Raw genomic sequence first — 24,441 nt, 5'->3', positions numbered from 1 at the left:
CACAAGCAGCTTCCCTGTCAGCATTCACTCTCCAGTCCTCCTGTTCCTGGGCTGTACATTGTCTACTTCTTTTTCTAATTTTTCCACTCCCAAGTTTTATCCTTTGTTTATGCTACTCTATATTACTCTTCCTGATCCTTCCAAAATTTCTTTGTTCCAGAAAATCGAATCTTTCCTTAGTACTTATTTCTAAATTATCTTCCTCCCAGAGAGTAAATATTTCTGCAGTACTCTTTCCATCAGCCTGTTTTTAGAACCACCTTGACATTTTCTCTTATATATTTCCATCTTCAGCGCTTTTCTTTGGTTGTACCATATTTCTTGGGGTGATATTATTAGGGGAAATTGAAGTAATAGCAGTTCTAGTACCATGGAGAAACATCGTGTTTATTAAATGGAAGAAGGAAGAAAAGGGGGAGAGGTTGTAATTCTAGGATTGGTGGATTCTAGAGGAAAGAATTCACCTCCAAGAAAGAGCCAGTGTTCTAAAATGAACTGAAAGGAGGACATCAGAACAAAAGGGTCACCACACTTTGTGCTGACGTCATGTTGTTCTTCCTCCATAGGCAGTGGATAGAAGACAAGGCCAACCTATGAACCCAGGCTTTTATTTTATTTATTTATTTATTTATTTATTTTTTAAGGCATTGCCTATCTTTATTTTTTTATTTTAAATTTTTTTTCAACGTTTTTTTTTTATTTATTTTTGGGACAGAGAGAGACAGAGCATGAACAGGGAAGGGGCAGAGAGAGAGGGAGACACAGAATCGGAAACAGGCTCCAGGCTCCGAGCCATCAGCCCAGAGCCTGACGCGGGGCTCGAACTCACAGACCGCGAGATCGTGACCTGGCTGAAGTCGGACGCTTAACCGACTGCGCCACCCAGGTGCCCCGAACCCAGGCTTTTAGAAACAGGCTAGCACAGGGTCAGGCCAACTTTTCAAAATCACCTAAAAACAACACTATTTTTAAAGATATATATCATCTGACTATTAAACACTTTTCAAATGTCATTGAAAATTTTGTATCTGTATTTCTTTTGATACTGTTGGAATTTCCACAATAAGGGATCTCAGAGAGCTTTGTAAACAGGTCAGTCTTCACAAAGCCCCTCTGATGGGGAGACATGACACTTTAGAGCTGGAAAAAGTCTAGGAGATCATTTGGGGAAACTGAGGGCCAAGGAGGTTAAATTATATTTCCAAGGCCCATCCATCAAGACTGGCTCAGTGTGCTTTCCATAATACTTCCCTACCACTGTCTCCATTACACAGATGTTAAAATGAAAGAGAAAAAAAAAACCCCAATACTGATATCAGCCTGAGATCTGGGGCACTACCATTGCTAAATACCTACCATGTCTTGGCCACTGGTGCTGGGTGAAATGTATGATGGCCAGAACCGACCAGTGCCCTCTCCAGCTATTGCCTCATCCTGTTATTCAGAGCAGTGACCAACTCATTGGCTTTGCCTCAAAATTTCACATTAGTGTGTGTGTGTGTGTGTGTGTGTGTGTGCATGCGCACGTGCTCGTGCACACATGTGTTTGTGTGTTTGCTAGACTGTGTAACCTAAAAACAGATCAACAGACTTCCTTATTCTTCTTTCTGGGAGGAAAATTACAGGCAATTCTTTCCTTCCACATTTTATGGGACTGTTGAATTGTGATATGGTGTTATTAACCCTCTCATAGCCTTAAGTTTCAGACGGAAACAAAGTGGGAAGCTGTCTCTGTCAGAAGATACGTTCTTTTGCCAGCTTTGTTGCTAACTCTGTGATTCTCACAATGTCTGGCATCACGCCTGGTCTGTGGTTTTCTAATCTGAAAATGCAGGTGGTTGAAAAACCTTTAAGCTTCCCTTCCCTTCTAAGAGTTTGTGATTCTGAGTGGAGGCAGCCCTTGACAAATCCTTCCAGCGTTTAACATCAACACCCTCCTGAGCATTTGGGAAGAACAGAATTCTTTCTGCATAGAAAACCGGGTAGAGGGGGCGCCTGGGTGGCGCAGTCGGTTAAGCGTCCGGCTTCAGCCAGGTCACGATCTCACGGTCCGTGAGTTCGAGCCCCGCGTCAGGCTCTGGGCTGATGGCTGAGAGCCTGGAGCCTGTTTCCGATTCTGTGTCTCCCTCTCTCTCTGTCCCTCCCCCGTTCATGCTCTGTCTCTCTCTGTCCCAAAAATAAATAAACGTTGAAAAAAAAAAAAATTTGAAAACCGGGTAGAGAACTGGGCTCGATAAAGAGCTAGTTCTTAAAGTGTCAGTGTATTAGTTCTGTGCTCTTACGATCTAAGACCTCATGAGTAATCTCAGAAACGTGCAAACCTGGAAATTTGCTGCACAGATATCCCGGATGCGCACTGTTGCCTTTATCAATTTGTGATATTTTCTAGACTACAGAGATACATGTTGATAACCAATTGATGAGATTGCTTAGGGTGAGCCAACAGGGTGGCTGAGAATCCCTCCGTCAGACCTGTCCATTTCCCTTCTGTTTGCCACCTGTTCGCTGCAGGAGATTTTGCTCAAAGAAGCAGGTGAGGGCTCCTGTCCTTGAAGTGGCTACAGGAGATTCTCTGCAGCAGAGAAGCCAGCAGTTTATAAACAGTAATTTGTGTCTACCTACCAGGCTCTTTTTTTTTTCTTGCCTGAACCATTTTATTCCATAGACAGCAAATTCAGGACAAGTTAACAGACACTTCAAAGGCTAAAATGCAGAATATTTACTCTGATATCAAGACTTCTGGTTCAAGTGAATCCAGCTGCCTGAGTACTTTTCTCCAAAGGGTCCTTTAAACCAACTCTTTCTCTTTCTGCTTGAATATCCAGCTCCGGGAGCTCTGACCAGCAAATTAATTGGTCTTCCCTTTTATGGAACACCTATAAAAGCGTATTTATTTGCTCAGAGCTCCCTTATTTTGATAAATGTAGTAAATATGCCATTCTTCCTCTTAGAAAGTGCTATGCTCTAGCCGCTGATGACAATAACTCTTTAGGCTTGGAAGTTGATCTACTTGCTAATCCTTCTCGAACTTTGTGCCTTTTAAAACTGAGAAAATTATACCACTGAGTGTTGGGAGCATAATAATAAATTACTTAATATATAAAAAACTTATTTAAAGGGTATATATGCAGAAATAAGTGTTCCAATCACTATTATTTCAAAATATTTCTGGGTACACATATCTATGTACCTGAAACGTGCATAAAAACTCATATATTTATTCATACTCACTTCAAATTAATAGAAAATGTGTTTCTTTGCTGTTTAAAAAGGAATGACCTATTTTATTCTTTGCAATTCACCCACTAGTTTTGTATTTGTATCCGTAATTTATAATTAATATATATCTGAAGAGTTCTGTGTTCGCAATTAATCATCCCTATGCAGAGCTCTTTCCCTTGGCCGACCTTAACATCCCTCTCTGGAAAAGGACAGCCACTTACTGATCCCCCACTGCCCCCTACAGTATGAAACTCCTACTGAGATAAACTCATCAGAACTTAAAAATGCAGGCACAAATCAACAGCCACCAGGACCATTTAGAAAGCCTCACTTCGAGGTTTAGAATTAAGCCTCTAATATTAAATACTAAAAATACTAATGAGAGAATACTAAAAAGGATATCCTTGCATAATTCTGTTGAAAGTATGGAGTCCCCATTACAAGCCATTCAGCATAAACATATGTGCCAAGAGCCTGCACAACTATCAAGTGCTTTGACTCAGAAATTCCACTTGTGGAACTCAGTCCTAAGGAAGTAATCCTCCTATGGAAAAACTCTTATGCCTTGGGTTGCTGTTCACAGTGTTATTTGTAATAGTGAAAAATTATCTAGAGACAACACAAATAGGAGAACGTTTAAATAATCCACAGAATATAGTGTGGTTGTTAAAAAACCATGTTTACAGAATATGTAATAACATGGGAAACTGCCCCACTGTTCCCAAGCAGACAACAACAAAAAAAGGGGACAAGTTGTTGCTTGAACGGAAAAACACTAGGTGGAAAAACACCGATATTTTAGCGTTTTCTTACGTGAGTTAACTATACATGACTTCCCTTCTCCCATTCTTCCTTCTCTTTTTCTGTATTTTCCAAAGACTTTTAGAGGGTGTACTCATTTATGATGGAAAAAAGTAATGAATTTAAAATAAAACTCTGTAACGATTCATGGTTATACCCAGGGTTATACCCAGGAAATTAAGTACTGAAAACCCTAATGAAGTCTAGTTTATGTAACTGAGGAACGAGTGCTGCAAGTTATAATTACTACAGGGACAGCTCGCAGTGTAAAAACCTCAATTTGTAACAGAGAGACAAAGTCTCAGACTTGATTCCTCAGTCCTTTGTAAAGAGCCCAGCAAGGAATAAGTGTTACGAATGTCTAGAAAGGAACTATTATTTGAAGAAGGTCTTACAGAGTAAATATTACTAGTAATAATCATTTGTCAAAAGGTCTTAAAGGTTAATATGAGTCACATAGCTGTCTGGCCTACCTGCCTCAGAGTTGAACTCCTAACGTGAGTTTATTAGTCAAACTGAATGAACTGAAACCAAGCTACTATTGGAAAACCAGGTAAATGTTGCCTAAAATAGATTTTGCTGGATTTTATTGGTGTGATTCAGGCAAACAGTATTTTGAAAGTTAGTTCTGCTCACATTTTTTTCCTTTTTGCTACAATTAATGGTATTGTCCAAGTTGTTTTTTTCTCTGTGATTTGAATTCAAACGCAGAACCAAGAACAATGCGGAAGTGATAATGGCTAGTAACAAATCACAGACATTTTAGAACTGAAAGGAACCCCTTATTTTACAGATGAGAAAGAAAATGAAATACTTGTCTGAAGCCCCAGATAGATGGTGTGGGAGCCGAGCCAGAAGCCAGATCTCCCGAGGCCAGCTCAGTGGGACACGGTGAGTTCAGAGACTTGGACGCCATCACTTATGGTGGAGTTTGGGCACCCCGCCAGCACACTCCCTAGCCTGGGATCTGGCAGACTACCTTTCTTTGGCCTCACGGCTTCCATTTAGCACTAACAGCTCATTAATATAAAGGGAAGAAAAGACCCTACTTTTTTAGTGTCGACTATGTGTCAAGTACTTTGTACACATTATGCAACTGCATTTTGCTGCCAGTGTAAAAAGTAAATTAATGATTTCCTTTTAGCACTTGAAGAAACCAAGGCCCCAAGCATTTAAGTTGATCAAGATTTGGCCCATGCTGCTGTTTGCTTCTCTTTGATAGTTAACTTCTCCTCTCGTTGGGCAGCTAAGACAGAAAACAGTGTATTAGAGCTCTCTAGAAGGAATCAATAGGATAGATGATAGATAGATAAATAGTTAATAAGGAATTGGTTCATGTGATTATGGACGCTGGGGAGTCTGACATCTGCAGTTGGCCAGGTAAAGATTGAGGGAAGCCAGTGGTATCAGTTCCAGTCTGAAAGCAGGCAGGCTCAAGACCCAAGAAGAGCCAGTGTTTCAGTCTGAAGGCAGTCAGGCAGGAGGAGTTCTCTCTTCCTCGTGGGAGGGTCAGCCTTTTTGTTCTATTCAGGCCTTCACAGGATTGAATGAGGCCCATCCACACTGGGGAGGGTCATATGTCCCAGTCTCCCAGTTCAAATGGTAATGTCATCCAGAAGACCGTCAAAGATGTGTCCAGAATAATGTTGGACCACATGTCTGGGCACCGTGTGGCCCAGTCAAGTTGACACGTAAAATTAACTACTACACATCATGTTCTCCAGTATGGTCAGAGCCTGGACTAGGGGGAGGTGATCAGGGCACCCAGACTGTAAATGTATGGAGGCACTTACTCCTAGGTTCACACAATCACCCCGAGTGCCTCACTTGTCCCACTCAGCCTAGTACTGGCCCCATGTCCCCCTCAAAAGGGCAGATTCAATCATCTCTCTTAATTCAAGTGTTTTATATTAAGGGGACAGCTTTCTACAATCATGTAAATACCATTCTAGAAAAGTTTTGGCTATGCAGAGTTTCTCAAGGAATTGATGGCAACAGATATCTGAAATACCAAGTATGAACCCAGATGAAGGGTGATTATTTCTATCCTCACCATGGCAATGGAATGGCAATCTACTTTTATTTTCCACTGAAAATGTTTCCTTATAATTTAAATAGAATTTATTGAATGGGCCCTTATTTATTTTTATCGAAAGGCAAAAAAGCCTTTCTATAAAATCACAGATGCAAAACTTTTGTGCATTATAGAAGAATGTACAGCTATTAAAGATCAGGTTTGAATTATTTTACTTTTGGCCAAAGGCCATCCACTGCAAATTATCACAGTTATTCCTCATATTTAATTATCTACAGTTTTAGCAATGCATGGTTTTTCAGTCATTAGGAGGACTGAGTGAACTCAATGAAACAATATAAACGAAAGCATGTTTTAAACTATTAAGTGTGATATAGAAAGATGTCACTGCTATTAGCAGAATGATAGAAATCTCTTACCTTAATTCAAGAGAGCTGTACTAATTTGCACTGTCTCCTTCAGCTTATGAGTAAATGTTGCCTCAAACCCCAGACAACACAGGACATGCAACGATAACTCTCCAAATTCAAGCCTGCGGATATCCAGGATATCAGATACATTTACTGATCAAACTTTGGGAACCAAAGACATTCAGCCAGTCTGAATGGATTTTGTATTTGTTCCATTTAGCTTCTGAACTAGATCTTGACTTAGTTGATTTGATAGTGGCCTCATAAGGTACGACTCTCTAAATGAAGCTGCTTCTTTAACAATTGATTTGGATGGGCAGATTGGCCTACTCTTAGATAACACAGAGGTGACATAATATAGACATACTTATACCTACTTTGGCATCTGACTGCCAGGGTTCAGGCCCTGGCCCTGCAGATGACTAAGGTATGATCTTGGGCAAGTTACTTAATTTCTCTGCACCTCCGGCTTCTCATACATTTCATGGAGATAAAAATAGTATCTTCACTTCACAGAATTGGTCCAAGAATTACATGAGATAATACCTATAAATTACTTAGAAGAGCTTCTGGCACGAGGTAAATATTCAGTAAGTGTCAGTTCTTCTTCTTAAGTGAAATCACATGAAATTCAACCATTTTGACCTACTAAAGATGACAATTTCAAGTGAGTCGATCAAATATTTACCAAATATTTGAAAGGCATGCTACTTTAGCACCTGTAACAGTGTCAGCTCTTATTGGTCAGGGTGGTATCTAACTCATGCTTCACAGCACATGGTGTGCATGCAATAAAATGTCTAAAGGATAAAGACGTAGATTCAGGAAAATCTCTGTTTTAAAAGAGTTCAAGACGCCATTTCATCGTGGATTCTGGAGTCAGATTACCTGAGTTTAAATCCTGGCTCCACTACCTACTAGATATGTGAACTTAGGCAATTTGCATAACTTTTCGTGACCTGGTCGCCATTTTTGTAGAATGGGAATATTAGTAACACTAATCTGACAGGGTTGTTGAATTAAACTAGATAGTGATGAGAAGTGATTATTAGCACAGTGACTGGCACACAGAATACCTTAGTAAGTGTTAGCTATTTTCCATTTTTCTTCCCCTCCCTTTTCTTCTCCGTCTTTAGTTTATCATACAAGTTTTGTAAACCAAAAATGATTTCACAATTCTAGAAGTAATCTCCAATTCTAGCAATGAATTATTTTCTCATCAGACTATAAAGAGTAAAATACCAGTAAATTCCATCTGTGATCATTTTATACTTTTGCTAAGTATTTAGGAATCAAGGTTGAAAAGATGCAAAACTGCTTATGTGAAGGAGCTGGAGAAATTGGGGATGTTTGGGGACATGGGCTGCAGGAAATTAATGTTGGTGTCTAGTTGGGGCCAAAGGTCTCAGGTCATGTTGTTTTAGGTGCCAAGTGATAAAGTTCGATGTCAAATAGGGAGCAGGGGTAGACTCCCCATTTCTGCACAGAACACCAAGTTGCTCTGAGACTGTAAGACCTATGGAGAATACAGCCCTCTATGGCCCCTTGAGTCTTTATCGCTTAGGGAGCATAGAGAGGCTGCATCTAGACCTGACAAGCAGGTCTCACCAGGACCATAATGTAGCAGCAGAGGTCAGGACATCTCCCTCCAGGATGGCGTGTGTAGAGTCCTTCTAAGAATTCACAGAACTAGCTGGTCTTTGCCAGGAAAGAAGTAGGAGTAAATGAACCAGAGACCCTCCATTAGCAGTGGAGAGGATAAGTCAACAAACTTCAGGGTATAAATGCCCAGTGTAAGTCCATAGACTGGTAGAGTCTTGGGAGATTCAAGTTACAGTGGGAAGGCAGGTTGTAGCCCATTATGAAGAAACCTTTCTATGATTAACACAATTAAAATAATTCAGTAACATCTGCCTTAATAAGTTCCCTGCCACTGCACATGTTCAACTAGAAGTTAAGAAACCACAACTCATGGATGCTTCAGATAATGGTTAGGCTTGATAGGGTGAATGAACTCTGGGATATCTTCCAACTCTGCTATTCTGTTGACACCTAAAGTTACAGCCAGAGAAGGCAAAACAAAAACAAAACAAAACACTGGATGAATATGGAGAGATAACTTAAAACTTGACTCCTGCTTGAGATTGAGCAATTGTTTAAAAGGAAGAAACAGAAAATCAGGGTACAATGAAATCATTCACATTTGTACTTATTTAGGATGAATTTTCAAATTTATGATGAGTCTTGATGTTTTCAGTGACATGGAATTTGAGATAGTTTATTTTCTAACTTACTGAATATATTAATGGCCTATTGAAATGAATTGTGTAAGATCACAGTACCCTACAAATTGGGCTCTGTTAGAGAGCACCCCCACAGACTTAAAAAATGCTGAAATGGAAAATTCCACAAAGAAGTAACTTTTACATTGCCACCTGCTGGCTACTGCTGTAAGTGACAGCGATATAAATACAATTTCAACGTCTTACCAAGTTCCAACTGGAAACAGGAATATTGATCGAATTAACAAATGACAGGAGTCAAATGGCTTCACTATAAGTACTCAAAAGGCAAACATTAGAGTAATTTTACAAGTTTATTAGGGTTCCATCAGGGCATTGCCTTAAATAGGAGATACATCTACGTGGACTTGACTTCAGATGTGAATCCCACCGCCTCTCCCTCTCCCCCTCCCCCTCGCCCACCCAGTGGTGCATCCATGACTAATACTGAAATAGCCCTTGCAAACCAGGCATCCTAACAAGCTCTATAGTATAGGTTTATTCAGGCATATCTCCAGCTCCCACAGACTGTTTTTCCCAAGAGTATTTCTAGACGCTTGATTCTGGAGAGATGATTTTCTCTGTCACCTAGTGGTATAGTGACATTTGTTGTATTCTTTTCCAAAACAACAACAACAACAATAATAATAGCAAGTATAAAGCAGAATACATTAGGCCATACTGTCTCAAGTACATAAAAGCCATGAAGTTGAGCAGAGTTGTTCCAAGTGTGCATATATTAGTTTCACAGGGTTCAGGTTATGCCCTGAAGAGCACCAGGAACTCTATGTAGATTAATTCACTCCTCTCCCAAAAGAGTTATGCTCCCTCCTCAGTATTTTCACAGCACTTTGTTCATTTTGCAATTACAATACATTTACTATTGCACTGTTGTTGTTTTGTTCATATCTGTTGTCATACTAGACTGAGGGCAAGCTTCATATACAATTTATATTTGTGTTTTTAGCATTCGGCACAAGCTTTGGCATTTTGTAGGACCCCAAGTATCTGTTGAGTTGAGGTCAAAACCAGGAAGGAAGAGAGCTAGGTAGAGAAGAAAAACTCTAAATCTCCAAAATCAGTCTTTCGATTCTACGTCTCATATCTTTGTCCTAGACTCCAGTTTTCAAATTCATACCAGACTCTGCCATCTGAAGGTTCAGCAGAAAATTCGTGTTCGGGAAGTTCCAAACGGTTTGTACCTCAAACCGTTCTGCGCTTACTCCTGTAACTAATTTCTCAGTTAAGGCATAACCATCCGACCATCTGTCCAGCCAGCTTAGAGTCATCCTCCAGTCCCCTGTTACCATAGCACCTACATGTCAATTATCCTGAGAGATATCTCTGGGATCTGCTTCTTCCTCTCTCTCCCTACCCCCTGCCTTACTTCATACTCGTGTCACCTTGTAATGTCTTTTAAAACTTCCTAATTGTTTCCTTGTCCTCAGCCAGGCACCCCAGTATCCACCCTCCATCTGGCACCCCATTATCTACCCTCCCTCTGCCACCAAAGGTATCTTGCATGCAGGCACGATGTTACCATATCTGTTACCATGCTCCCTATTTTCTGTAATACAGGTCAACTCTGCCATACAGAAGTCATCACGGTCTCAAACTTTTTGGGACTAACAGTCCTACTCCAACCACACCAGTGATTCTCAATCCCGCGTACCTTCCTATGCATCATTCAACATACCCAGAACATCCATCCCAGCCCCACCTGCCTTGGTCATGCTCTGCCTACTGAACGTTTCGTGACCCAGTTTAGACGTTATCTTTCCTGTGATATCTTCTTCAGCATACAAGCAATTGTAAATTTACCTGACCAGTGGCAAAACCCTCTGGCTTTATGCTCTCATAGGAATTCTCTTAGGGCATGTAACGGGAGCCACCTGGCCCATATGAAGGCTGTATGCAAATTAGGTAGAGGCACAGAGGCAGCTCTGTGGCATGCTGTCAGATTTGACAGGTGAAATGTCAAAGAGCTGGATTTCAGCTTGGTCAGGTTGAACTCGCTGCTTTGGTCAGTTCCCCTTATGCGATGAAAAAGCCCATCCAACCACACATGTTGGCCCTGAGAGCTCACCACAATTATTATTGCCTTGTTGACCCCACGGTCTTCACCCCCAGCTGGTGAATTCCTAGAAGGCAGTTGGATCAATTAAAATTTGCATTCTCAGAACCTAGGACATAGTAAGCATTGATAAATTGTTCTTTGAATTGGTATTTTTTTGGATGCGAAGACATCCATAATAACTTCTCTCAAGTGTATAAACATGTACATAGGTATTCTTAGCCACGTAGTCTCAGGTAAGTAATTTGACTTCCTCACACCCCAGTTTCCTCATTTATACACTGGGGACAATACTAGTGCCTACCTCTGGCTTCTGTGAGGATCTGATGAGAGAGTATCTGCAAAGCTCCCAGCAAGTATATGCTATGCAAGTATTGGGTATCATCATCAACATACGATAAATAAAGGAGTATACTGAGATGAACCTCTTTAAATTTCACAACAAATAGGACAATTTTGGAGGAAGAATCTTTCTGTCTTGATTTTTAAAAATAGAGAAAGATATTGCAATTTGAATACAGATATTACTGTTAATGTTAAAATGATTGATGATGTTTTCTTAAGAGATAGAATCATAATAGTTTAGAATTTGGAAGGCATTTTATTTATTTATTTATTTTTTTAATGTTTATTTAGTGTTGCAAGAGAGACAGAGTGAAAGTGGGGTAGGGACAGAGAGAGAGGGAGACACAGGATCCAAAGCAGGCTCCAGGCTCTGAGCTGTCAGCACAGAGCCCGATGTGGGGCTCGAACCCACGAACCGTGAGATCATGACCTGAGCCGAAGTCAGACGCTTAACTGACTGAGCCACCCAGGTGCCCCATTTTAGAGTTAATCTAAACTGCTTTTCTTACAGATAAAATAATTGAGTTAAGTGACCTTTCCATGGGTTCTACTGTTTCTGCCTTTGGCCTTTCCCAAATGTCCAGCCTCATCTAAACACACACACACCCTGCCTCCCAGCTCTTGGCCCCAATATTTTCCCTTGCATACATCCGGCCCCTGTCCGAGGCACCATTACCTTTTCCCAGAACGCACTCTCCCAGATCCTTTGCCTCTACCTGTGACAGTCCTTCTCCCTACACCTGACTCCTGTCTCAGCTCATTAAACAGATTCAATTCCCAGTTCAATTATTCCGTCTTCTCTGGCGAAACTTGGCCCTCCTTCCTCAGCCAGAGTTACTTGTTACCTCCTCTGTGTTCCCATTCTGTGTTCATACCTCTATTTAGCACTTATCAGAGCAAGGGCTCTGGATCCCAACTGCCCAGGTTTGAATTCCAGCTCTGCCACTTGCTACCCATGTTTCTTTTGCTCCTCTCTGTCTTAGCTGCCTTATGTATCAATTCAGAATAATAATGGGATCTGCATCATGTATTAATTCATTCAACAAATAGTTTGTTGACTGCTTATTGCGTGTCAGGAGCTGTTTCAGGACCTGGAGTTGTTACATGGTGAACAGGACAAAGTCCTTGTTCTCATGAGCTTACATTGAATGGGAGGGTTGAACAATTAAAATAAAATATAATCAAGTATAATCATTATTCTTGGGGCCATAAAAATATATATAGCAGAGAAGTAGACTCAAGAGTGATGAGGGTGGTGGTCGATGTTTTACAGAGGGGAGTCAGGGAAAGCCTGTTAGAGGAGGTGACATTTGATTGGACGTGGGGGAAATGGGGGAGCAAACCACATAGAAATCTAGTGGGAGTAAATTCTAAGCAGCGCAAATGTCATGTGCAAAGGCCCTGGGACAGGAAGGATGAGCTTGGGGGCAGGAAGGCTAACAGGGCTACTGCCAAGTTAATGAAGCAGACAGTGGAGGAAATGAGAGGCTCTTTATTCCTAGCACGAAGACTTTTGTATTTTTATCCCCTAAATGTTTCCCCAATCCATTTTTCCCTTCTTTTCATCTCCGATCTTATATTGTATTATTCCTGATTTCTCTCCTTGCAGTCTATTCCCCTCAAAGCTATCTTCCATCCCACTAACACAATATCTAAATATGTAACTCTGACCCTACAGTCCTCTGCTGTATTTCATGGAATAACTCAACATCATCTATAGAGTAAACACAAGATGCGTTAACTTGCGGGACAAAGTCCTCTAGGACCAACTCTCTACTTCCCACTTGCACATACACTCCAGCCACACCAACATACTGGTTCCCAGATAATGTCGTTCTGGTCTCTATACGTCGCCTCGTGCTGTTTCTTCTCCTAAAAACCATCCCCTCTTCCACATTTCTGCTTGGCTAGCTCAACTGTCAGGCTCAGCTCAGCGCTGGAGTTCCTTCTCCATGCTCTCATTATAACCTGAGAATGCCCTAGTCCCAATACAATACCGCTTCCCAGCAGTTATTTGGATGATCGATTGGTATATATCCACCTCTCCAGTTAGCTTCTAATTTTCTCAAGGGCAGAAAATTGGTTCTTAGTCACGTGTTGCCTCCCTGGGGCACGATCTGGGTTCTGGCCAAGAGCAGCTAAGCAAGAACTGTGTTCATCTCCTTTCTCATATTGCCAGCTAAGGAGTCAATCCTGCATCTGTCCCCTGTTTCAGGCCCACACAATACATAGCTGCTCTGTGACACTGTGGTCGGGTGAATGGGTTTCAAATGATGCCTGACAATTTTCAGGATTCTTTAATCACATTCATCTAGAAAAGTCAAAAAGAAGACAAAATCCATAAGTCTATCTGAGGGAAACAGAGAACAGAAATTGTCCTAGGATTTTAGAATTTTAACTGATAAGTTTGTTGTTTTGGAGAAACAGAGAGAGAGAGAGAGAGAGAGAGCATGCGTGCATGAACAGGGGAGGGGCAGAGAGAATCTTAAGCAGGCTCTGCACTCAGTATGGGGCTCAGTCTCAGGACCATGAGATCGTGACCTGAGCCAAAATCAAGAGACAGATGCTTCACTGACTGAGCCACCCAGGTGCCTCTTAGCCAGTAAGTTTTAAAAGAACATCTAATACTTGAAGAAGCAGGCTTATTTTAAATAACTCAATGTCCAATGTCCACTTCTCATCATTTAAACAGAAGCAGTACCTGCCAAGTGTAATTTCTTTACCTTTATTGTACTTCTCTTGATACTTAAAAAGGTATGGGAGTTGGGCATAGGTGCTCAATCAATCCTTTCACAAATTAGCACACTCTTTTCCTTATCTAAGCTTCCTTTTACATTAAGTTCAAAGTTCTAAGTTCCATTAGAAAACTAAATTGATTTTTTAAAACGTTCTACACACTCACAAAGCGCGGTTTTTTAATAGCTCTATGCCCTACTGCCAAAAAAAAAAAAAAAAAACAAGGAAAAAACAAAAAACAAACAAAACTAACCTGGAGCAGAGACTAACCATCACAAAGTTTTCCAAAAGTTTAGTAAGAAAGAAGAGCTAAATGATGATTTTGCAAAAGCCACTGTCCACCCAAGACATAAATCAAACACGTACTTGATATATCCCTGGGACAAACCTGCAAAATGTTGAGTCCATTCTTTTCATAGTAGAGAGAAGAGAGAAATATCCCTGAATTGTTTCTACCTTCTCTTCTCCCCCAGAACCATCTCCATTATTTGACCTTGACATCCCCTTCACTGGGGCATCATCCCCACGACCTCTCAGATGTGTACGAGGCCACTCATGATCACCTACCACTTGCCTTCCCCTTTAAGACCTCCGTGCACTTAACGCCCTTGAGCTCTCCGCTTGGAAGGTATTTTCCTACCATGCGGGTCTGATGGATGCTTTCCGCATCCTTCAGGAATTAATTCAGACACACCTGCTCAGTGAGCTCAGGGAAGAGCTCCCGCCTCTCTTCCTCCAGGCAGGGAAAAGAGTGGCCTTCTTGGTGCTCTCCAGCAATCCTAGACTTTCTAACCTTATTCGGAGGAGTATGCTGAACGTTTCCCAGGCTATAAGCTCCCTGAGGGCAGGGACCATGTTTATTCCTCTCTGTGTGCTCTATGTTTGTTGTCTGTGTTTGGTGATCGACTGAGTGCTTGAGGCAGAGAAATGCTGCAGGGGAGAACACTCCCCATCCCCTAAAGGTTCACAGCAGTGTAACCAAGTTACTCCCAGGTTGGCAAATGGGGCAAGTTGGCCAACTTTTTGCAGCAAAAGAATCCTAACCTGACAATGCCTCCTCCAGAGATCCAGCTACAGGATGAAGAACACTGTCACCAAACCCTTAATCCCCGAACTTTTCCTCTCACGACACGTCAGGGACATTTAAGTTAAATGAGTTTAATCCAACACAAAATGCTTTATTGAGTACCATTCCTTTCCGCTTCACCACAACAATTTAAAAGATTTTTATTTGTGCAAGCATTTTAAAGTCAGGAATAAACGCAGAGGATAGCAGCGAAGGGTTTGTTTACATGCCTTTATACCACCATGTAAGCAAGACGTAGCAGAGTTTACATTTGTGCCATGTAAATCGCTGTAGAACCAGATGGGGCTTACAAGGTACCTTGTAACTCATCTCCTCTAAGCAATAAAGCTTTTTTTTTTTTTTTTTTTTCTGGCAAAAGTTTGAGAAACTTACTGCTGTTTTCTATCAGCAGATACAACAGATGGCTGGCACATGCCTGCTTTGCTAAATGAAATGGGCTCTCTGCAGAATTACTCTTTGATCCCTGGTGGCATGTCCGCACCACCACAATGCAAAATGCCACAGCCTAGCAGAATCCAAACATGGAAAGTTTAAAGCTGGGTTTTTGATAGGAGTACCTTCTTCAAAAAACTCATGCCCACAGTATGCAAACATTCACATTCCCACTTTGAAACCAGGGACCAGGGGTCAAAAAACGAGGCATTTCCTCCATTTGATGACATAAAACCACTGAAAAGGTATGATGGCAAACCCCAGGAGTATGAAAGTATGCAGCCACTTGGGTTGCAACTACCAAAACAATCATACCTCCATTAGGAAAAAATGTGGACAGTACACATGAAGGGACTCAAATAATAATAATAAGTGTTACCATAACTTATGGAATTGTTAGGAGGTGGGTAAGGGTACTTGGTATTTCCTCTGACGAGGGAGAGGTAGTGCTTGAATTAAAACTCACTCTCTATTGCTTTTCTTTCATTTTTGTCAAGGGGAGAAAAGAAGGAAAAAACCCATTTTCAGACAGGTCTCCTTTCCTCGAGCAGTCCAACGGGAAATTTGAGACTGCAAACTGCAGCCAGTTTAATGGGACCAGTGCGACATCGTTATCAAACGCTGTAATGCGAAAACAAGTTATCCGGAGCTTTAGGGACATTTTCATGACATAATTGGATTATCTGGTTCATATTACAGAAACACATCAGTGGAATGATTCCACTTTAAAAAAAAAATTAGCAAAAATCTGAGTCGGTTTCCAGGCAAATGGATCTCTTTTTGAGTTTTCTTTTCTTTTCTTTTCATTTTAAAGCTGAATTTGGGTCCCTACTGAGTGAAGTCATTCAAAGACACCACCACCCAGGCCAAGTTCTTAGCTTTCTTCATACTTGATTTTGTATTATTATTGTTATTATTTAGGGCAGTTGGAGTTAACTCAGGGCGTTTTTTTAATTGATAGGGAAACGAGGAAGGATGATGAATACACTTATGTTCCTTACATGATGGGAAACCATCGTACTCGATACGCTACATTTTCGGCATATGTAGTATTTTCTGTTTTGTAAGGTGATACATAAAACAAAGGAGCACATTTCTGCAGTTTAACCCAATGGTCAATGCGTTCACAACATACATGTGGCCACCCACTCCCCAGCACAGCAGACAAAATTCTCCCCTTTCTTTCCTGTATCCACCACGATGCTTTTAAGTTTTGGTTTTAAACATCTTGAAACTGACGGAAATGAAGCTCCGTCACTGACTTCTGGTGGTCACAAGGATTGTGACCGCTACACATAATAACAAGCTTACTTTAAGATCTGGACCTGTTGGTACAGATGGTCAGGGCTTGCTTGGTAATCCATGTGGTGGGTTGGAAGTTAATACTGGCTGGTTATCTTCACCCAGAGAATTTCTATTCCATACACACCAATTTCACCCCAACCCTTGCCAACCATCTCAGAAATCCAGGCATTTGGTCACAAGGAGGTTGGAAAACTAGTACAGATATGGCTCAGCATAAATCCATCACCGCTGCAAAAAAAAAAAAAAAAAAAAAAAAGCCAACATAAAAAGAGATGGCCTCTTAACTGCATACTAGACTCGTAGTACCTTAGCATCTATGTGCAGGTGATAGAATATATTACAGTTGTTAAGTTCAAGTCTATATGATCTTTATAAATAAAGATCTATTTATAAGATCTATATAAACAAAAAATTTTGGCCTTGAACCAACTTGGTTCATATGGAAATCAGCAGTGGTGTCCTAATACTGGAATTCAGATTTGTCCAACAAAACTTCTCATTAAGGTTTTATTTGAAAGCCATTAGTTTCAGAAAGAGTTATTTTCCAAATAAAATGTTTAATTAGTGCATCGTTTAGAAAACCAAAATGGTCACTCAGGGTCCCTACCTGTCCCAAATATGGAGAAAAATTAGAATAAGGAATGCCTCATTGAAAAATATCAACTATTAAAAGTTATATACAGCAATAAAGAGTGTTTTCCCTTGATTACTAAAAATCCTTTAAGCCTAAACCTCTTTAATAGAAATTCTTCTCTGATCTAAAGGCCTTGAGAAGGGCATGTGAGTAAATGAGTATTTTAAATGGGAGATAAAGTAGAGACAGGGTTTTCAATGGAAAATGAGGATTTCAGTGAGAGAACGAGGTCAGGCCATCTGATTTCAGATAGGAAAGCCTTCGTAGGCAGACTTTTAGGGATCTTGAAAGAAACTGGTGAGAATCAGAGAGAAGCACTAGTGAATTCTTTGGGCTCCATAGCTACAGTCAGCCACAAAAACCACCTGTTTTATCATTTTGTTGAGTGATGTGTGGTGTAAAAATGATACTGTATTGGGGCGCCTGGGTGGCTCAGTTGGTTAAGCGTCTTTGGCTCAGGTCATGATCTCATGGTTCATGAATTTGAGCCCCACATCGGGCTCTCTGCTGTCAGTGCAAAGCCTGCTTTGAATCCTCTGCCTCCCCCTCTCTCTGCCCCCCCCTCGCTTGTGCTCTCTCTCCTTCTCAAAAATAAATTTAAAAAAACATTTAAAAAATGATACTGGGTAAGAAATATAAGTAAACTAACATAGAATGTCATACACGCATAAACTCTAAAGTATAACTTTTTGTACGTATTTAATGTAAAATAGTTTTTTGAAATTACAAATCAATACACATTCATTGTGGAAAAACAAAAATGTAAAATACGCGGATGTGACTAATGTTAATACCCAGGAGAATCAGAGGTTTATCAGATGTTTGTTCCTATGTCTGCCTACATATTTTATAATGGAATCAAACAGAATATACTGTTATACACTGCTGACTTAATCTGTCATGAATATCTTTCTTCTGTGGCATTGGTTAGATGTCTAGAATATTCTTATTAATGCTTCTTTGCATTCTCCTGCCACTATCACTGGGCCTCTACATTCTACCCATGTTGACTTTTTTATTTTTTTTAAATTTTTTTTTTTTAACGTTTATTTATTTTTGAGACAGAGAGAGACAGAGCATGAACAGGGGAGGGTCAGAGAGAGAGAGAGGGAGACACAGAATCTGAAACAGGCTCCAGGCTCTGAGCAGTCAGCACAGAGCCCGACGTGGGGCTCGAACTCACATACCGCAAGATCGTGACCTGAGCCGAAGTCGGATGCTTAACCGACTGAGCCACCCAGGCGCCCCATCTACCCATGTTGACTTTTATAAATAGTGTAATGAGGAACAGTCTTGCACCTACATTTTTATTAATATCCTTAGGACATCATTTCCTTAGGATGTATCTCTGGAAGGAAAATTTCCAGTCAAAGGATCCGTATCACGCTTTTTGCTCTCAGAATCAAATTGCTCTACAAAAAGGCTCAAGGGGCATCAGCCACATACAAGCGTGCCCAATTCTCCACATACTTAAAACACTCTTAAAAACCTGAGCAACTTGATGTGGGGAAACGAATCTCACTGTAATTTTTTTATTTGCATCTGTTTGAAGTAGAACATAAAAGTTATTTCAAATGATCGAAATCCCTAAATGCTTGATATTATTTGGATGAAATAACTAGATAATGGAGTGAGCTTTTCATTTTCCATGTCGATGTTTTGATGTGGTTTGGCTTTAGCCAGAGATGCCTTTCAAAAGACTTAATTGCTATTGAAGTGATTATTTTTCTCATCTTCAAAATGTTCATGCATTTCAAAAATGATGCTGCTGGAGTCACATAACGTTGTTGAGTAAAATAAGTAACATTTAAGTAATATTTTTAAATGTCCCGCTGTTTGGCATTGCGTAGATCACACGCTTCTCACCTAGCCTCCCGCTAAATAAGACAGACTCCAGAGTACCTGGCCAGAGCAGAAAACATAAAGAGCAAGGTAACTGAGGGGCTAACATTGTCCGGTGTAATGAGATAAGCCACAATGGCTATTAACAACTAAACAGGAGAAAAAAAGATGCTAGAAGCCTTATTTCCATGCCAGTTCTGATGTCTTCTCTAATCCTTTACAAGAGATATTCTGGAGATTGATCTGTGATTCATTTTGTACTCAATAACATGCCAGTGTTTGCAAACCTGCACTAGCCATAAACCAACAGGGGAGATAGCATGGCATTTAAGCCTTTGCTTCAAATTCCATTCTTCAGAAGACAAACGCATATGAAAAATAAATAAATAAGAACCGTTGATACCTTCTGCTTCTCTTACAGTTATCAAATGCTTTCAGCTAGGAAGGGGTGTAAGTTAAGCGACCTTCCAATGGTTCTTACAAATTCATGAAAGTATAGGTTAAAAAAGTGTCCTTTTTAAAACTACTGAATTAAGGGGCGCTTAGGTGGCTCAGTCAGTTAAGCGTCCAACTTTAGCTCAGGTCAGGATCTGATCTCACAGTTTCAGAGTTTGGAGCCCCCATCAGGCTCTCTGCTCTCAGCGCAGAGCCTAATTTGAATACTCTGTTCCCCTCCATCTCTGCCCCTCCCTTCCTCACTCTCTCTCTCTCTCTCTCTCTCTCTCTCTCTCAACGATAAGTAAACATTAAAAAACAAACAAACAAACACTGAATTAATGTTGATCTCATCTGACAAATGGTCAAACACAGATACATTCAGGTGAAAAGAAAAAAGATGATAAAAGGTCATTCATTAAATTATTACTGATTTCACAATATTCCATAATTAACTGTCTATAAAGTATCTATGAAGAGGGAATTCTGTAGGAAGAAAAGGGATAGTCTCTTTTGGAGCAATAGGCACCTCAGTGAACTTATCTGCTAAGCGGGGGTGTGAGACTAGATGACCTTCCTGTTATGAACCCTGATGGATCCAAAACATCTATTTTTTTTACAATGATGGAAGTGTCGATGGGTCTAGATTTGGTTTATTTTAGGGGGAAAAATGAGAGAACAGACCTGAGGGGAAAATGACAATTAAAATGATCACACCCCAAATATAACAGATAATTAGAGAGACACAAAGTGGTTTCTCAATTCAAAACAATTACTTTTAATTAAGTGTCTTCTGGATCACATTCGTCACAAAAATGGCCACTTAAGTAATTTGGAGTTAAAAAAGGACCTGAGAATGTGATTTTAATTATAATTACAATGACTCTCATAGTGGACATATTTTACCGACTAATGAATAAAAGAATTTATTACTTACGCTTTGTCCTCTACAGTAAATTCTCCAACTGCACAAAAGAAATTAAATCCCTATAACATTTATTCTCCCTTTCTTTCCAAAATTAGAGCTCATTTATGTAATATTGGAACTGTACAAAAGGTAACATACAAAGGATGGTAATGTGCTAAGAGAATGTCTGCTTCTTCATAAAAATATATTGCAGTTTTCTTTTTCCATATGAACGTATTTAAAATGCTACTTAAAAAAATCAATAGCCTGCAATATTTTACAAACATTCTTATATGACACTTTTTGAGGCTATGAAGTTGAACCAGAAATGTATCGCATTTGCATTGTTCCAGTGAGTAACATTCAACAATTTTTTTTTCAAATGCACAATGTCAAAAATACTTAGAGTTTAAAATTTGCTATGAAGTATAAATAATGTCAAACATGATTAGTATATACTATGGGGAAAAGAGTCTCTTCTAGATATTATATTAAGTTTAAATGTCACTGATCACAGGAAGAAGTGATGTTGGTATTTGTCTCTAGCAGCCTGAAGACACAGTCATACCAAAATAGCAAGCTTAGGCACAATGCTTCCCCTTTTCTTCTGGGAATCTTTAATGTATGGGACATGTTTCAATAAACACGAGTTAGCTCTTTATTGGCGTTGGAAATCACATGAGAAATCACTCTTAAAAGTGGTAAAAAGGTACCAGCCTACACGCGACACCGTATTATTTCTACCTGCCATCGGGCAGTGGAAATATTAAAGGGTAATTTTCACCACCCCTTCTGGTATCAGAACTTACCTGCCCTGCAGCTTGCCAGGTAAAATTCATGGAATGGATATTGACAGGAATGGCTGGCATTCTCTGTTGTGCTTTTCTGAAATCGTGTGTAAAAGGGGCCATTTTCCCCTCTGAAACAATCAAGATATCTTCTTCAAATCCTGGTTTAAAAAAAACAAAAACAAAAACAAAACTATCAAACTAGGTGGACTTAAAAGAATCCAAACCAGAAACTGCATGCAAAAAGAGCATTAAAGAATTGGTATGGGTCATGCCTACACACCACGCACCTGTCTTGGTACCAACTAATTTTCCTCTGCACGGGGTAAGAACGGTGCTAAGAGACACAAGCTTTCAAGAAAGGGAGTGGACACGGAGTTACCGGGTGTTAACAAACGCTGGGTCCCCCGCAAAACTTAACGGTTGTGGAAACCTACAACTGCGCCATCAGAACACTAGATCTGCTTAGGTTTCTTGAGAGAAGGGCATACGCCTTCAGGTGGAAAAATAGCTTATTAAACGGTGGAGGGGAACAACCTTCCTTGCAAATTAAAGTTTTTAAAAGATCCTTAAATGCATGCATCTCTCCTTGAACAGAAGCGCTGGAGAGAGTAAAGGCAGGGGAAGGGAGTGGGCGCGGGGGGCCTTACCTATGAGCACTCTTGCCTGGTGAGCATCGATCCACAGGTACAGGCTTTCCTCCCGCGGCTGCCCGACCTCCGCCCGCAGTACCAGCAGGCACGGGAGGATGCTCCAGAGCCGCAGCGCGGCGGCGGGGAAGGCGCTTCTCCCGGCCATGCTACCCCAGATCTCCCTCGCCGTGGCTCTCGCCGCTGCACCCACCCAACCTGCGTCCGTGAAGTCCTCCCTCGGCCGGAGCTGTGCCCGCTTAGACGGCCAGGCGTGTAGCCGCCTCCTTCCCGTGCGAGTGAGTCCGCGAGAGCCGGAGGAGGGAGGGGAGAGCCGGCGCCTGCTGGGAGGCGCAGGGGGCGCAGGAGGGAGACGCGACGGCGGAGACGCGAGACTGGCAAAGCGGGAGATGCCAGCACGCACCGCGAGGCCAAGAGCCCGAGGGTTAAATACAGGCCGAGAGGAAGAGCGGGAAGGGAGGGCGCGAGTGAGGTGCGAGCGAGGAGTGGCGAGGTCCAGCCGCTCGCCACTGGGGGGCGCTGGGCGGCGCGGGACCCTCGGGAAAGCCGCGTCCCTGCCGCGGGGCGCGGGTGCGAGCGCGCGCAAAGGGAACGCGTGGTGTAGGCGGTTGAGGAGAGGGCCGCTCAGACCGGCCCCCGGGACGTCACTCGCCTCTGCCTCTCGCCTGGCTGGCCTGGCAGGAAACAAAGGGGAAGAACGGACATCGCGCGGCTTGATTAAGCTCTGAGGATGGTGATGATGACGATGACGACGATGACAACGACGACCCCCCATCCCTATGCCAGTGCTAAAGGAAAGCACAAACTCCTCCACTTCTTCCTTTCCGCCACTATCGTTCCTCTCTGAGCCGCTCTACGCTGATACTCTATGCTGATACAGTGTAAAACCCGATCCACCGTCCAGTGGTGTCCTTGATTGCAGGCGCTCGGCTTGGCTCCTGGCGCAGGGCTTTCATTCCGCCCTTGATTCACATCAAGGAGGGCGCTTTCACAGTTGGGGAGACTCTTCTCCTTGCTCACCCGGGAAGAGTTCCCTGGACGCTGGATGACACGTGCACCTGACCCCGTGAGGATAGGACTTCACAAAACCATGAAAATCTTAATGTTTGCTGGGGTTTCCCCAAACTTGGAGGCGCGCGCGGTGGTACTGAAATCACAGGCGCTTGGGAGGAAGACCAAGCTCTGGCCTTGCCTATGGGAAGACTGGTTGGCTGGCGGTGGGCTACAGCCTAACTAACATACATACCCGACCTCCTCAGAAGGTATTTAACCTGCTCCCTGCCTAATCCCTCGGCTGCGCAAAGAAAACGGAAGCAAAAGATTAAAAAAAAAAAAAAAAAAAAAAAAAAAAAAAAAAAAGGCTTAGAAAGATTTCAGACTCAGAAAAGGGTTGTTTACGTCTCCTTGTTCTTAAGCACCCAGATGCTGCGACAAATGCCCAAGGATGAGTGTCTAGGGCTGGGTGTGGTGTTTCACTCAGTCCTTTGTAGAGTGGTGGACACCTCAAGAGGGGAAAACAAACAGAACGGACAGAACAGAAGCCGAACATGTGCACGCATTCAGTTAAAAAAATGTTAGGTCACGATAAGTTACTAAAAAGAACAGAATATGCATTTCCAATTATGAAATATTTTCAGCTTTACAACTGTTGATCTTTAAAAGTAATTAGACAAGATGTCTAATTATGACTGTTTTGAACTTGCAGTGCCTTAACTTTATAAGGACTTTAAAGTGCTTACTTAATCCTCACGACTCTTTTAAAAAGGCACTATTAATAGCCCCATTTTACTGATAGGGAAGCACTGTTCCAAAAAGTCCTGTAAGCTGCCTTTGGTTACCCAGATGGTAATGGACAGAGTCAGGGTTCAAACCCCAGGCACTCTTGATTTAAAAGCCCATTCTTTTAGCCACTATATCTAGTACTGATAAGTAAATTATAATTAAGTGCATACATCCCAAGGCTCACAGCCATTCTCCCTTTAGAATAAGACTATTTACCTCTTTTCAAACATTTTATTAGTTTTGATTTCAGTGCATATTCATCTATATATAATGTATTCACATACATTAGGCAGCCTTTGAAGCCCTTTAACATTTTAATGCCAATTGTTTCCCAATTAAAGATAATTTCAGCACACAATAGACATTTTCTTTGACTCCAAAAAGTGTGGTCTGAACTGAAACCTTTTCCTTTGCAGTGCTCAAACCTCTATGGCTCTTGGTGCAAGGACGCCCTCTACAGGTTGTTATAATCAAACACTAAGTAGGAAATACTCCTAAAATGTCCTTTTTGGTAGAGAAAAAGAGGGGCTAAATTCCCTCCTCATTCAACTTCCTCTGAGTGAGGCCTTTCCGCAGTGGTTGACTTAGGTGTTGATGATGATGGTAAAATTTATTTTGCTGTAAGAAATTATTTTTCCTTCCAGAATGGTTGCTCTCTATTCACTTCTCCTTAG

General features: G+C 41.4%; 1 protein-coding gene across 3 annotated transcripts in view; it reads right to left on the bottom strand.

Moving 5' to 3' along the window:
• The window catches only part of WIF1 (WNT inhibitory factor 1), a 68,679-nt gene extending 45,469 nt beyond the window's left edge, over window positions 1–23,210 (bottom strand). The window contains exons 1-2 of one of the 3 annotated variants that reach the window (XM_058742127.1): window positions 21,986–23,210; window positions 21,357–21,496 (exon numbers count right to left, since the gene is read on the bottom strand). In XM_058742127.1, coding sequence (XP_058598110.1) covers window positions 21,357–21,496; window positions 21,986–22,760 — 915 coding nt within the window. In that variant the 5' untranslated portion in view covers window positions 22,761–23,210. The remainder of the gene's footprint in view (window positions 1–21,356; window positions 21,497–21,985) is intronic. The other 2 variants (XM_058742126.1, XM_058742125.1) reach the window with 2 other exon arrangements.
• Between the last annotated feature and the right edge of the window lie 1,231 nt (window positions 23,211–24,441).

The sequence above is a fragment of the Neofelis nebulosa genome, chromosome 8, assembly GCF_028018385.1.
Source record: "Neofelis nebulosa isolate mNeoNeb1 chromosome 8, mNeoNeb1.pri, whole genome shotgun sequence".
NCBI classification, from domain to species: Eukaryota; Metazoa; Chordata; class Mammalia; order Carnivora; family Felidae; genus Neofelis; species Neofelis nebulosa.
Note: the sequence above shows the minus strand (reverse complement) of the source record. Positions and strands in the feature narration are given on the sequence as shown.